This window comes from Amaranthus tricolor, chromosome 16, assembly GCF_026212465.1.
Source record: "Amaranthus tricolor cultivar Red isolate AtriRed21 chromosome 16, ASM2621246v1, whole genome shotgun sequence".
Lineage (NCBI taxonomy): Eukaryota > Viridiplantae > Streptophyta > Magnoliopsida > Caryophyllales > Amaranthaceae > Amaranthus > Amaranthus tricolor.
This window is the reverse complement of record NC_080062.1, coordinates 2,668,224-2,681,267: the sequence shown is the minus strand read 5'-3', so window position 1 is coordinate 2,681,267 and position 13,044 is coordinate 2,668,224. Positions and strand designations below refer to the sequence as shown.

The window sequence follows — 13,044 nt, the reverse complement described above, 5'->3', positions numbered from 1 at the left end:
ACAAATAAGCTATTTTCTAAGAAGCTGCTCATAAAAGCGAGTTAAAAAAATTAATAAAAGTAACAGTTAAATTAGCCGATGTAATTAACTTAAAAGTAATGAATTGTTTGTCAAATCCGCCGGTTCGGTTCTTCTATTATTGGTACTCCTACTTTGCAAATGGCCAACTTTAAAGTAAAAACATGACAACAGCACCAAATCTGATCATAATACTCATTCGGTGGGTGTGGGTCCTTTCCTCTCTATAATGTTCATTTGTGCATCTCATGCTCATCACATGTAAATTTATCCTACTCCCTAGCCATTGAATTTCTTGCTGACTACACTCTAATCAAGTCAATGAAATATTCAATAATTTATACACCTATGTGGTTAAATAAATTTTTATTCTTTAAAAAGTGATCACATAAAATTTTTTGATATTTAAAACTAAAAGAGTTAAATTTGACCAAATTCATATATAAGTATGACACGGACTTATAATGACTCAAACTATGCTATAATAACTCTTTACAAAATCTAATCATTAAAAAATTACTTCCTCCATTCTTTTTTGATCTTTCACTTTGGGTTTTTCACACATGTTAAGGAAGATAGAATCTTTAGGTTGTAGTGGGTATTATTTTAATTAAATAGTAGTGTGAAGTAATGATTGTATTAGAAGTATGAGGTTGTAGTGAGTATTATTTTAATTAAATAGTAGTGTGAAGTAATGATTGTATTGAAAGTATGAGAGAGAAAATAATTATAAATAAAAGAAAAGGGGTACATTAAAAGAAAAGGGGGGTTTAAAGGGTAAAAGTGGGATAAAAACTTTCTAAAAATAAAAAGTATTTTAAAGTGGAAGAAATTTTAAAACTATCCATTATAGTAATGTGGAAGATCAAAAAAGAACAGAAGGAGTATGAAAGGAAGGTTTTGAATGACAAATATAGCCACAAAAAGTTATACTTCCTCTGTCAATCTAGAATGATACCATTTAATTAAAAAATATAAAAACTTTTAAATTAAAATAATGTTATTCTAGAGGGGCAGATAAAGTAATATGCTACTAGTAAAAGCTATTAATGAGTACTATATTTTAATTTTATGTAGATTCAAATTAAGATTAATGTTTTTTGACCTTACTTGATCTAAACAACTCTAGTTTTGATTTCAACCGAAATAAATAGAATTATGGAGTAAAACTCAAAAACCTTAGTCTAAACTCAACTCTCCTTCGTTTTAATGGTTTTGAACAAGTTTTCTTAATCTCAAGCCTAGAGATTAGAGTTGGTACATACCAAAAAAACATCATAATCATTATAGTAACAAGTAGCACTTTATAGCTTGTAGCATTTTAAAATCGAAATTAGATTTTAAGATTATTTTTTACATTTTTCCCTACAAAATATATCTCAACAGCTACCATAATTCTATTAATACTATTTTTAGCGAACAATATTAATTTACACAGCTAATTAAACAACGATCTAATATAAAACTATAGCTATCTAGACAATAAACACTTAATAATATTTACACAATTACCTTGCACCGAACATCTTAGCCTTAATGCAAATAAACTCGACTCATAAGTCATAGTTACAACTAGGGGTGTTCAATGGGTCAGATAAGGGTCGGTCCAGGCTTAAGTAAAAATGGGTCTGGTTGGATAAGGGCCCTTTAAACTTAATATGGGCTTTAAATAGGCCGGGCTTTGAAAGTCCGGCCCGGCTCTACTAAAAATTATTTTAATCCCTATTTATCAACTTATAACAATTAAATTATCATTTATAACAATTAAATTGAAAAAAATATTAATAATACTCATTGACATTGTCATTTATAATATTTAAATTATATATTAATTATGCTATTTATAAAGGCTCCTTTTCGACCCTTATTGAGCTCTTTTATAGGCCATTTCATTTTAATTATAGTAGAGCCCGTTTTAGGCCCAACCCATTTTCGACCCGATCCTTATAAACTAAAAGTGGGCCGAATAAGGGCTGAAAATGGGGGCCTGACCCATTAAACACCCCTAGTCACAATTCAAAGTCATACACAAATTCTTAAAATGAGACCTCAACTATTTCTATTGGATTGATCCATGTACATTTCATATATTAAAATGATCATATAGGGAGTCATTCTCAGAGTATGCTTTGGAACCATTTTGATGGTAAGAGCAAAAGAAATGTTGAGGAGGTCACTATTTTAGAAGGGGAATTGGGGGATGATCGTGGTATCCAAAGGCGGAGGGTGGATAACCTGGAGGTTGATAGTGATTGTCTTGGTGTTAATTTGGAAGTAGCGGATCCTATGAATTGGGCCCTTGGTGATCAATGACCAATCTATTTATTTTGGAATTGTCGTGGATTGGGGAGTCCTTCGGCAGTTCGATCCCTTGTGGATCTGATTCATCAGAATTATCCTGATATCATTTTTTTTGTGAGACGAAAAGGTGGACTTCTGAGATGCGCAAGATTCAACGAAAATTGAATTTTGCGAATGGTGTGTGGGTCAATGCAGATGGAAGATCAGGGGTGTTGCTTTGTTTTGGTCTAAAGAGTTAGATGTTACTATACATGTGATGGGGCAGCGGTTTATTGACTTCGAGGTGAAATGTGGTTCTGGTGAATTTTGGAGAGGGACTGGAATTTATGGGTGGTCGGAAGCTGGGCAGAAATGTAAGACTTGGGACTTGATTCGAGATCTTGGGAGGTCACCGTCTATGCTGTGGCTCGTAGCTGGTGACTTTAATGAGGTCTTGTTCGAGATGGAAAAAAGGGTGGTAACTTGTGATCTTTCTTCAATTATGGGGTTTCGTGATGCCATCGATGTGTGTGGGTTGAAAGATTTGGGTTTTTCCGGTTATAAATTCACCTGGTCTAATCGAAGAGGTGACGATTTTATAAAAGAAAGGTTGGATAGAGCTCTTGCTAACGATGACTGGCTAGATCTTTTTCCTTCTTTTGTTGTGAAAAATATCATATGGGATTCTTCTGATCCTATATTGGTGAAAGCTTGCAAAGAGATTAGTAGGGGTGGGAGCAAGGTTCCTTGGGATGAGAAGCCTTTTAAGTTTGAGGCGTGGCTTCATGTGGGTGATTTCAAGGAGGTGATGGTTAATGCTTGGCATGAGGCCGGGAGGTTGAATCATGGGAGTTGGATTGAGAAGGTTTTTCACTGTGGTCGCATTATCCATAAACGCCTTTGGTGGCTTTTAAAGAGACTAAAGAGACTTTGGGTGATGGTTCAAACTGTTTCTATTATTGAGGAAGAGCGTCGGGTTGAGATTGAGATTCGAGATATTCGGAGGAAGATTGAAACTGAATCATGGCAAAGATGTCGACCATTTATTCTTCGAGATGGGGACAAAAATACTTCCTATTTTCACTACTGTGCTTCTCATCGTAGGAAACAAAATAGAATTAAGTCCTTGTTTGATTCGAATGGTGTAGAAAAAGTTGAGCAATCGGAAATAATGAATGTTGTTTGTGCCTATATTCTGATCTTTTTACATCGTCTCGCCCTCCCATTTCTATTGATCAAATTGATAACATTGATGTTCGATTATCTGATGATATGTGTGCTTCTCTTCTTAAGCCGTTGACTAAGGATGAGATCTTGGCAGCTTTGAAATGTATGCATCCTGGTAAATCTCCTGGTCCGGATGGGCTTCCAGCCCTGTTCTATAATAAGTTTTGGGATATAATTAGGGAGGAGGTGAGTAGCATGGCTATTCAGTTCCTTAATAATGGGAATATGTTGGATCGTATTAATAAGACTAATGTGATTTTGATCCCAAAAGTGAAGAAGCCTAAACATATGAAGGACTTACGCCCTATTAGTTTGTGTAAAATTTCTTATAAGCTCATCTCGAAAGCTCTTGCAAATAGGATGAAGATTTTTCTTCCAGATATCATAGATGACAACTGAAGTGCGTTTGTTCCCGAGAGACTTATTACCGATAACATTCTGTTTGCTTCAAAGGTTTTTCACTTCATGAAAACTAGTTCTACTAGCAAAAAAGGTTTTACGGCCTTGAAGCTTGATATGAGTAAGGCTTACGATAGGATTGAGTGGGATTTTTTTGGATAGGATTATGTTGAAAATGGGTTTTCGAAAAAGATGGGTTCACAGAATTATGGAGTGTGTAACGACAGTTTCTTATTCTTTCTTGGTGAATGGGCAGTTGTCAGTTTCAATGATTCCTCACAGGGGCCTTCGTCATAGGGATCCTCTTTCTCCGTACTTGTTCCTATTGTGTGCTGAGGGTTTGGGTGCATTAATCAAGAAAGCTTAAGCTTCTAAGATGTTGAGAAGGGTTGTTATTGTTAGAGATGCGCCTGATATTACCCATCTATTTTTTGCTGATGATAGTATTATCTTTACCCGTGCTTCTGTTTAGGAGGCTAACACAGTTCAAAACATTTTGAGTCATTATGAAGTTTTGTCTGGTCAAAAGGTTAATGTGGAGCAAAGCGAGATCTCGTTTAGTAATAAGCTTGAGCCTAGGACCCGTCACCTTATCAGGATTTCTTTGGGTTTTGTGGAGGTTGCTATGCATGGCAAATACTTAGGTCTCCCTACGATTTTTGATAAATCTAAGAAGATTTCTTTTACGGCTGTACGTGATAGGGTGTGGAAGAAATTGCAAGGTTGGAAAGAGAAGTTGCTTTCGAGAGCGGGGAAAGGGGTTCTTATTAAAGTTGTTGTTTAGGCTATCCCTTCTTTTGCGATGAGTTGTTTCAAGCTTCCGGTTGGTCTATGTAACGATTTGAGCAGCATGACTAGGAGGTTTTGGTAGGGATTTTCGAAAGACAAGAAGGGCATTTGTTAGAAGTCTTGGGATCTTCATTGCAAACCTAAGATTTGTGGTGGTTTGTGGTTTAGGGATCTGGAGGTTCTCAATCAGGCTATGTTGGCAAAACAGTTGTGGAGGATCCATTATCGTCCGAACACTTTGTTAGCCCGATCTCTCAAAGCTCGTCATTCTAGTGATGTTTGGAGTGCAAAGATCGGTCATTATCCTAGTTATGGGGGGCGCAGTATTCTGGGCTCTCGTAAGGTGATTGGAAATGGGTTGCGTTGGAAAGCGGGTAACGGAAAATGCATTCGTGTTAGGAAGGATGCTTGGCTCGATGGCGCTGGTTCGGGTCAGATCATTTCTCCTAGAGGAGAATTGGGTATTGATACTATTGATTCGATTAACAAGGAGTGGCAAAAGGATTTAGTTCGAGATGTTTTATTGCCTTTTGAAGTTGAGAGAATCCTTTGTATTCCCATTAGTCTTAGAGGAGGTGAGGACGAGTTGTGTTGGGCCTTGAGTTCAGATGGGAGGTTTCATGTAAAAGAAGTTTATCTTCAGGCGATGCATGGGATAGTTGAGGAGTCTTGCTCTTCGGGTCCAGATCCGACTTGGGCCAAGATATGGAAATTGAGGGTTCCTCCGAAAGTTCGTGATTTCACTTGGCGTGCTTGTTGGGATATTCTTCCCCATGGGTTTAACCTTCGTAAGAAAGGTATTCCGCATCATATTCTTTGTTCAAGGTGTGGATGTGAGGAAAATTTAATGCACTTACTCCTTGTGTGTCCTTGGTCTTGCGAGCTTTGGAAGGTTGCTGAGTTTTTTTTTCCTAGTCATCCTTGGTTTTCGTTTAGGGAGCTTTTAGATTGGGTTTGGGGTGACAAAGGATCGAAAGCTGCGGAGATTTTTGTGTCCCTTTGTTGGCAGATCTGGAAGGTTCGAGACGAAGGTATATTTGATAATGTTCGGACTTCTCCTCGTCTTTAATCATAAGTACCATAACGCTCTCTCGCTGGAGCGTCACGTTAGTAGTATGTCTAGTGCTTTGGTTGTCTGGAGGAAACCCATGGAGGGTGTGAGCAAGGTTAATGTTGATGGGCCTTTTTCTGTTGGCGGTGAGAAGCATGGTATTGGATTTATTGCTCAAGATTCTGAGGGAAATTTTATTTTTGCGGGTTTGAAGAGTGTTTGGTTTGATGGTTTTGCGGAGATTGTTGAGGCTCAAGCTTTGTTTTGGGCGATGTTCGTGGCTAAAGAAAAGGGTTGGAGTGATGTGTCTTTTGAGGGTGACTGCAAGGTTATTTTTGATTCTTTATATAGGATCGGTAGTCGGGGTTTTCATGTTCAAACTATTATTGATAATTGTTTGTCGTTTCGTAGTTATTTTAGATCGCTCTCTTTCCTCTTTTGCTTTCGCGATTGTAATGGGGTTGCCCATAGATTAGCTAAGTGGGCCGCTTGTGGTCTTAGTCAAGAGGTTTGGGACAAAACTGGCCCGACCTGGCTTGAGGATGCTTTGTATTCCAATATGACTTTATCTGATTCTTACTTTTTCTTTTCTCTCAAAAGAAAAAAGATCACATATAAATTTAATGTGAACAATTGAAAAAATAAGCTAATTATATAGATTTGTCCTATAGTAAAACAGTCTTATACAAAATGAAATGTCACTCATAAATACCCCAATTTTACTGACACTCACATATAGGCCTAGCCCAAGTTCCTAAAGTCCAATTCCACAAGATTCCTTCATTCTCTAATTCTAAAATCAATTCCGGAAGAAACGAAAAACCTTCGCAAGTTGCAACAAAGAAAAGAAACTGTGAGTCAACTCAACAACACACAATCGATTGATTATCAAAACCAAATCTGAAAACACAATTGTGAATTGTTTGTGAAAATGGGAGATGAAGATCAAACTGGAGAAGCACAGAAGATTAAAAGAATTGCAGCTGCTGCATATGATTATGAGAAAGACCCTAGATGGGCTGATTATTGGTCCAATATTCTCATCCCTCCTAACATGGCTTCTCATTCTGATATTGTTGATCACTTCAAACGCAAGTTTTATCAGCGATATATAGTATAAAACCGTTCTCTGAATCCTTTATTTTGCTTTTAGATTCCCAATTTGCTGTTTTTAGTATGAATAATATGTTAAAAACTTAAAATTTGTGATTTTTAATTAGAACTTGTTTTTTCTTCAAGTGAATTAGTTATTAGGTTGTGGGTATTTTTTATATTTGATGTTTTCAGCTTCGGGTTTGATGGATTTGATGTTTTTATTGCAATTTTGATGAAAAATTGTTTTTGGAATGTATTTTTTCAATTGAATTGGTTATTTGATTGTTGGGGGTTTTTAGTTTTGATGTTTTTTGTTCTGGGTTTTCTTGATTTGAAGTTTTTAGTGCAATTGTGTGTACTTGGCTTTTGGTTGTTGGGTTTTATATGTTTTTATTTTTTAGGGTTAAGGTTTGAAACTTTTCTTGGATTTGAAGAATATTTGTTCCGTTATTGGTTTAGGTCATTGTCAATCCTTGGAATTTGACAATGTTTTTTCTCCTTAGTTCAATTGAATCCCTGTTATTAAAGATTCATATTCGTACGGAGTAAATACATTTGTTATTCATTAGCTTCTAAATTTCTCCTATTAAACTCCAATCACCTTGTGAATTGTCCTTGATGAATGATGAAGTTACTTGATAACTTTCTATCATGTAGCATTATATCCCCATCCCTGCAATGGAGAAGATATGGGATACTTCACTCAAAAAGAAGCCATACTTTCCTTATTATGATTTTGAATTTCTGGTCCCTTTACCCCGTAGCACAAGTATATACCCATCCTTGTATTGTATTGGTGCAACTTAGATTTCCTTACTGTTTAAGTTACTCTAGTGTTTTCATTGATTGGGATTATTTTCTCAGTATTCAATTTCCAAGTTGAGGGGCATGATTGAATAATATCTTTCTTTTTCATGACTTTAACGGCCCATTTGGTATTCAGTATTAAATATTGGGAATGAGAAGGAAAAGTTAGTATAATTTTGATGGAAAAACTCATGACAAGTTTAATGGCCTTGCTTGTTTTACTTCAATCATCTTATTATCTTCACAAAATTCATTCCATTGCATTACCATGTGGAGAGGTGGTATTAGGTGGTGATGAAAAATTGTAAATAAAATATCATTTGATAATCAACTTTTCATTACCATGGGAATGACATGGTATATTTCACAAAAATTTACACTAAAAATCATTCCCACTACCATCATTTAGTACTGATAAACCAAACGGACCATAAGTGGTGTATGTCCTTATTCAGAGTTAAAGCTACCTTAAACCGTTTTTGCTTCCATTTTAATAATCGGATCATTTACTTGATGATCATGTCCTATATAGTTGGAAACTTTTCCTGTATTCTTGATTGGATAGAAACGTTAGTATAGACATGACCACATGGAGTTATGCTCGTAGAGTGGTAACAATTTAATAAGAAGTGTGGATGGAAATTTTGAAAGCTTCCTTATGAAGAATGTCTACGTAGAGAATTAAAAGAGATGAGCTTGAAATATTTTTATATAGGAAAAAGCATGTCATGTAGTTTGCCATTTTTCTGTATGCTTGCAGATGCTTTTCTTTCTGGTGGTTTAAAGAAGAGCATCCAAGTGCTTGATTATGGATTTTTGGTTCTCTTTCAAGTTTCAACAATGCCAAACCAAATTTCCAACAACATGGGGTCGTCAACATTTTGGTTTTCTTTTCCCTTTTGATAAATTTGTATCAGAAGTTATTAACCATATTCTTTTTGGTACAAGTTTAGTAGAAATATTGTACTGCTTGTATGAAGAAAAATGTTGAATCATTGTCGCATATTGCTGTCGTATATTATGTTCTTTCAGCGTGAAATTAATTACACTGCTAATCATTTACTTGCTATCCCTTATTATATTTTGTTTTTGGCTTGAAATCACCATGTTTTTTTATTTTTTTATTTTTTTATAAATATTTTGGTTCTTTCTCTTTCTTACTCACTCTTGCACAGACACCCATCCACACCCACCTCCTTTATTGCTTAATCTTAATGTTATCTGGATGTTATTGCTCTGGCAGGATCCTGGTCTTATCGTTGAGCCAATGTCATTTACTGGCTCCTCTCAGTCGGCAAGGCAAACTTCATCATCTTCGTCGACATCAACACCAGCTAGTGAGCAAGCAAGATCTCGTGGCTCAGGTATGCTTATAAAAGTGAAGTATGAGCAATTATTTTACAGCAGACATAATATTTGTATTTACCCTGATATTTCTTCTTCCATTGTCCAGGTTCTAATTCTAGAACAACGGGATCTGGGACAACAACTCCACCCAGTTCTGGTTCAACTCCAACTGCGATGCGCTGGGATAGGCAAACTGTATTGTTTTCTGTGAATGCCTGGGTAAGTAAATTGTGGGTGTCTTTTGTAATAAACGAAATTGCCATTCATGCAAGGAATTTGAGAATGACTGTATAGATTGAGCTGGCCCTTCTTGGTACCAAGCCACTATTCCTCCTTTGTCCCACAGGGGTGAAGTAAAAATTGGAAAATTCTTTGAAGGCTTTGTGTAATTTCAAAAATTATGTTACTTTTCTAATATTTTTTATCTTTAAATACTTAATATATACTACATAATATAATATTGAGGCTTTTCCAATTTTTCGGGGCCATGTGCGGTCGAATATGTCGAACATGCTCAGAATCTCCTTTGCTGTCCCACGAAATTTGGCCCACTTTCCTTTTTAGTCCGTCCTATTAAATTTGCCCAATTTCTATTTTTGGCAATGACCTAGACTCATTCTTTAATTCTCATCTACGCATTTAACTTTAATTTTCATCTCATCTACACGTTTCTCCTACTGTCCCATAAAATACCACTTTACCCACTTTTCTTAATATCCCCACCAATTGCCAATGGGGCATTTTTCGTGGGACATAGGTAGGATTTGAGAAACATTTACGTGTAATATTCTCTTGGTTTTGTTGCTTAATGTAGTTTAATACCCTTGCCTTCCCTAACTTTGTTGCATCTTAGTTGGATGCATGACATGAATTTTCCTTTCGTTGGCAGGTATTTGTTTTGGCTTTACTTTCGGTCTTTCCCCTCATTCCAGCAAATCTTTCAAATAGGGCTTATCGCTTATCTTTAGTGGGCACAACATGCACGTCATTATATTCTTTGTACTCGCTATATGGGGTAAGTAACATCGAGTTTATTCTCATTGCTCTATAGTTCATACAATTGACTACTCACTTGTATATAATCACTATTCTTTTTGCAGAGACCTAGGGCATTGAATATGCAGGCTGTCCAAATCTGGTTGCAGTCAATTATTGCAACAAAGGATTTTATCTATTTTATTTACTCCCTCATGTTTGTCACTTCCAATCTTTGCCTCAGATGTAAGCTTCTGTTTTTTTTAATTTTTTTATTTTAAAGTATTACTCATTTATATTTTCGTCAAATAAAAAATGTTGATATTATGGTTTTACTGATTGTAACTTCAAAATATCTTTCAGTTGCCTTAATTCCCGTTCTCTGTCGATCTCTTGAGCATGTTGCGAAGTTTCTAAGGCGTAACTTCAGTCGTTCCAACTTATACAGGTAGGAATCCTCATCTTTACACTAATCTCAACACGTGAGCTTGCTCATCGTCGGAATATTTTGTGGAAAATGATATTTGTAGTCGTAAGGGTTATGTATAAGGAGCTTAAAATGAAAATACTAAACATTAATTATATCCAAAGTCTGCATTTGGTTTGAATCTTTGCCATTAAGTCTGTTATGACTTTCAACATGTGGGTTGCTATGATTTTACAAGTCGTCGTCATTATCATCATCATACCCAATGTCCCGCTTGGAAGCAGGGTCTGGGTGAGGGAAGGTGACTAACAATCCATACCTGTACTCCCTTCACAGGGAGGACTAGAGGAAAGCGGTCGAATGATTTTACAAGTATAGAATTTTTAAAATTCAAAGCAAATATATGCTATCCTGCTGACTTGGCAGCTTTATATTTTGAAGGTTTGACTCCATTTTGAGCAAAGGCATTACTTAATTTGGTTTGAATCTTTAGATATTATTACTTAATTTGGTTTGAATCTTTAGATATTGTTTTATTTGGTAGCGCTTTAGCCTATGTCACTTGGACTTGGACACTGATGTTGGATACTGGTTGTGTCCAAGTGTCGGATACGTCTAAATATTCAATTTTACTCCTAAAATGAAGTGTCTAAGAGTCATACCAATGTCCGAGCATCAAGGATCGGACATGGGTACGTGAAACAAAATGAAGAGTTCGAGTAACATAGCTTTAGGCATTTCATTGGGTGTTGTTGCTAGAATCGCGGAGTCTTGGGTAGGCCAAGTTGGTTTTCCTTGAACATTTCTGTTTACATCTATATCAGTGATTGATAGTGTCCTTAAAGATTTTTCTATCTGCTAATAATGAATCTGTCATCAAGGAAACATGGCCGTTGGGTGGACTGACTATATAGATTCCGCGTTAGCTTTGTCTTAAATTTCGTGTGATGGTCTTCGATAACTCTTTCTACCCTTCGTTCAAGTCGAACAAACCTTCCCATTAGTGGATTATGACATTTCCCGCGTTTACTTTCTTTCTTAGAGTCTATTTCTTTTTTTTTTTTCCGTTTTTAGAAGGTTGAATCTAATTTCAATCTGTTGTTCATGAACAGAAAATATTTGGAAGAGCTTTGTGTGTGGGTGGAATCTAATACTACCACCCTTAGTATATTATCCTCTCATGCTGAAGTTGGACTTGGTTTCCTTCTTATCATCTCCTTGTTCTCGTACGTAAAACTTTCTTTCTTTCTTTCATTATATGCCTTTGTCAGTCTACTCTCTTCCTTCGTTTCTATTTTCTGAAATCGAAAATGTTTTTGTTTTCTTGCAGATGGCAGCGCAACTTTATTCAAATTTTCATGTATTGGCAGGTATACTACTGGACTTATACTATGTTTGGATAGGCGGAGATGTAGGGAAATAAAGGGGAGGAAAATGAAGGGATTAGATTTTCCTCATTTCGATACCAATAGGGAAAGAGAGGGAAATGAAAAGGAAAACGGGAGGAGGAACTCTTTACATTTTACGCAAAATAAGTTCTTTCGATATTGGAAGGAAAACACACCATTTGGTAGATAGGGTCTATGTTACTTGGACTCGGGTACTGATGTTGGATACCGGTATGTGTCCAAGTGACGGATACGTCTAAATATTCAATTTTACGCCAAAAATGAAGTGTCTAAATGCCATACCAATGTCTGAAAATTTAGGATCGGACATGGGTACGCGAAAGAAAATGAAGAGTTCGAATAACATAGGATGGGGTTGATAGTGGACTTTATTACCTAAGTCCGAGAACGTGTTGATCGAGACTAGAGGTGTACAACCGGGGGGGTGGTGCTGCTAAGAGCCTGTGACCCGGCTCATTATAAAAGGGTCGAGCCTGTTAATTTTTGAAAATGTCGAGCTTTTAACGGGTCAACCCACTCTTATTTTTTAAAAGGATTGGGCTTTTAACGGGTCGATCCATAATGAAAATAAACGGGCCAGGGAGAGCATTTTGGGTTATGTAACGGAAGCTAACAAATATTTCGGAATTTTATCGATGCAGCTGTTAAAGCTTATGTATCATGCTCCTGCTACTGCTGGCTATCATCAAAGTGTATGGACAAAGATCGGAAGGAGTGTGAACCCGGCAATTCACCGCTATGCACCTTTCCTTCACACACCCCTCTCTGTCGTCCAAAGATGGTGGCTCAGATAGAACGCATATTAAATGTAATGAACAATTTGAACAGGCAATGTTGTAGCTGCAAGGAGCAAGCTGCGATTGCGAACCTGTTTGATATATTTTGAATGTATCTCGTCTTCGGCAGAATCATTGGCTAGATTTTGTTCTTTTTATATTCGTAAACGTCTTAAACCATGTCATTCGACCTGGAGGCCGAGATTTAAAAAAATTACTTTGTGCTGTTTGTGTGCACTGATCTTGTACTAGAAGTAGAAAACCAATGTCTCTGGAACTAGAGGATTTTTTGCTACACAATGAATATATTAGGGTTAATCATGTGATGATTGTTTGTTTTTTTTTTTCTTCTTTTTTTGAGTAAATCATGTGATATATGTTTGAGCTTATAAAAGTTATAGTTTATATAAAATAACCTTTTTTTGAATAAATCTAAATATGCCA

General features: G+C 36.3%; 2 protein-coding genes across 2 annotated transcripts; both read left to right on the top strand.

Moving 5' to 3' along the window:
* The first annotated feature begins 4,116 nt into the window (after positions 1-4,116).
* On the top strand, positions 4,117-4,708 carry LOC130803327 (uncharacterized). The gene is made up of 2 exons (XM_057667528.1): positions 4,117-4,182; positions 4,397-4,708. Exons 1-2 carry the CDS (start codon positions 4,117-4,119, stop codon positions 4,706-4,708), a joined length of 378 nt encoding a protein of 125 aa, XP_057523511.1.
* Positions 4,709-6,511: 1,803 nt separating this feature from the next.
* Positions 6,512-12,918, top strand: LOC130802348 (uncharacterized). The gene is made up of 9 exons (XM_057666320.1): positions 6,512-6,878; positions 8,910-9,030; positions 9,120-9,232; positions 9,903-10,028; positions 10,114-10,234; positions 10,352-10,436; positions 11,528-11,641; positions 11,746-11,785; positions 12,466-12,918. Exons 1-9 carry the CDS (start codon positions 6,696-6,698, stop codon positions 12,616-12,618), a joined length of 1,056 nt encoding a protein of 351 aa, XP_057522303.1. The 5' UTR covers positions 6,512-6,695; the 3' UTR covers positions 12,619-12,918.
* Positions 12,919-13,044: the final 126 nt, after the last annotated feature.

Excerpts from the sequence above, each read along its gene's own strand:
- LOC130803327 (XM_057667528.1), top strand. The coding sequence starts at position 4,117 with ATGGGTTCACAGAATTATGGAGTGTGTAACGACAGTTTCTTATTCTTT. Across the intron at positions 4,183-4,396 it reads TTCTTGGTGAATGGGCAGTT|GAGGCTAACACAGTTCAAAA; the intron begins GTCAGTTTCAAT and ends GCTTCTGTTTAG.
- LOC130802348 (XM_057666320.1), top strand. The coding sequence starts at position 6,696 with ATGGGAGATGAAGATCAAACTGGAGAAGCACAGAAGATTAAAAGAATT. Across the intron at positions 9,031-9,119 it reads AGCAAGATCTCGTGGCTCAG|GTTCTAATTCTAGAACAACG; the intron begins GTATGCTTATAA and ends TCCATTGTCCAG. Across the intron at positions 11,642-11,745 it reads CTTATCATCTCCTTGTTCTC|ATGGCAGCGCAACTTTATTC; the intron begins GTACGTAAAACT and ends GTTTTCTTGCAG.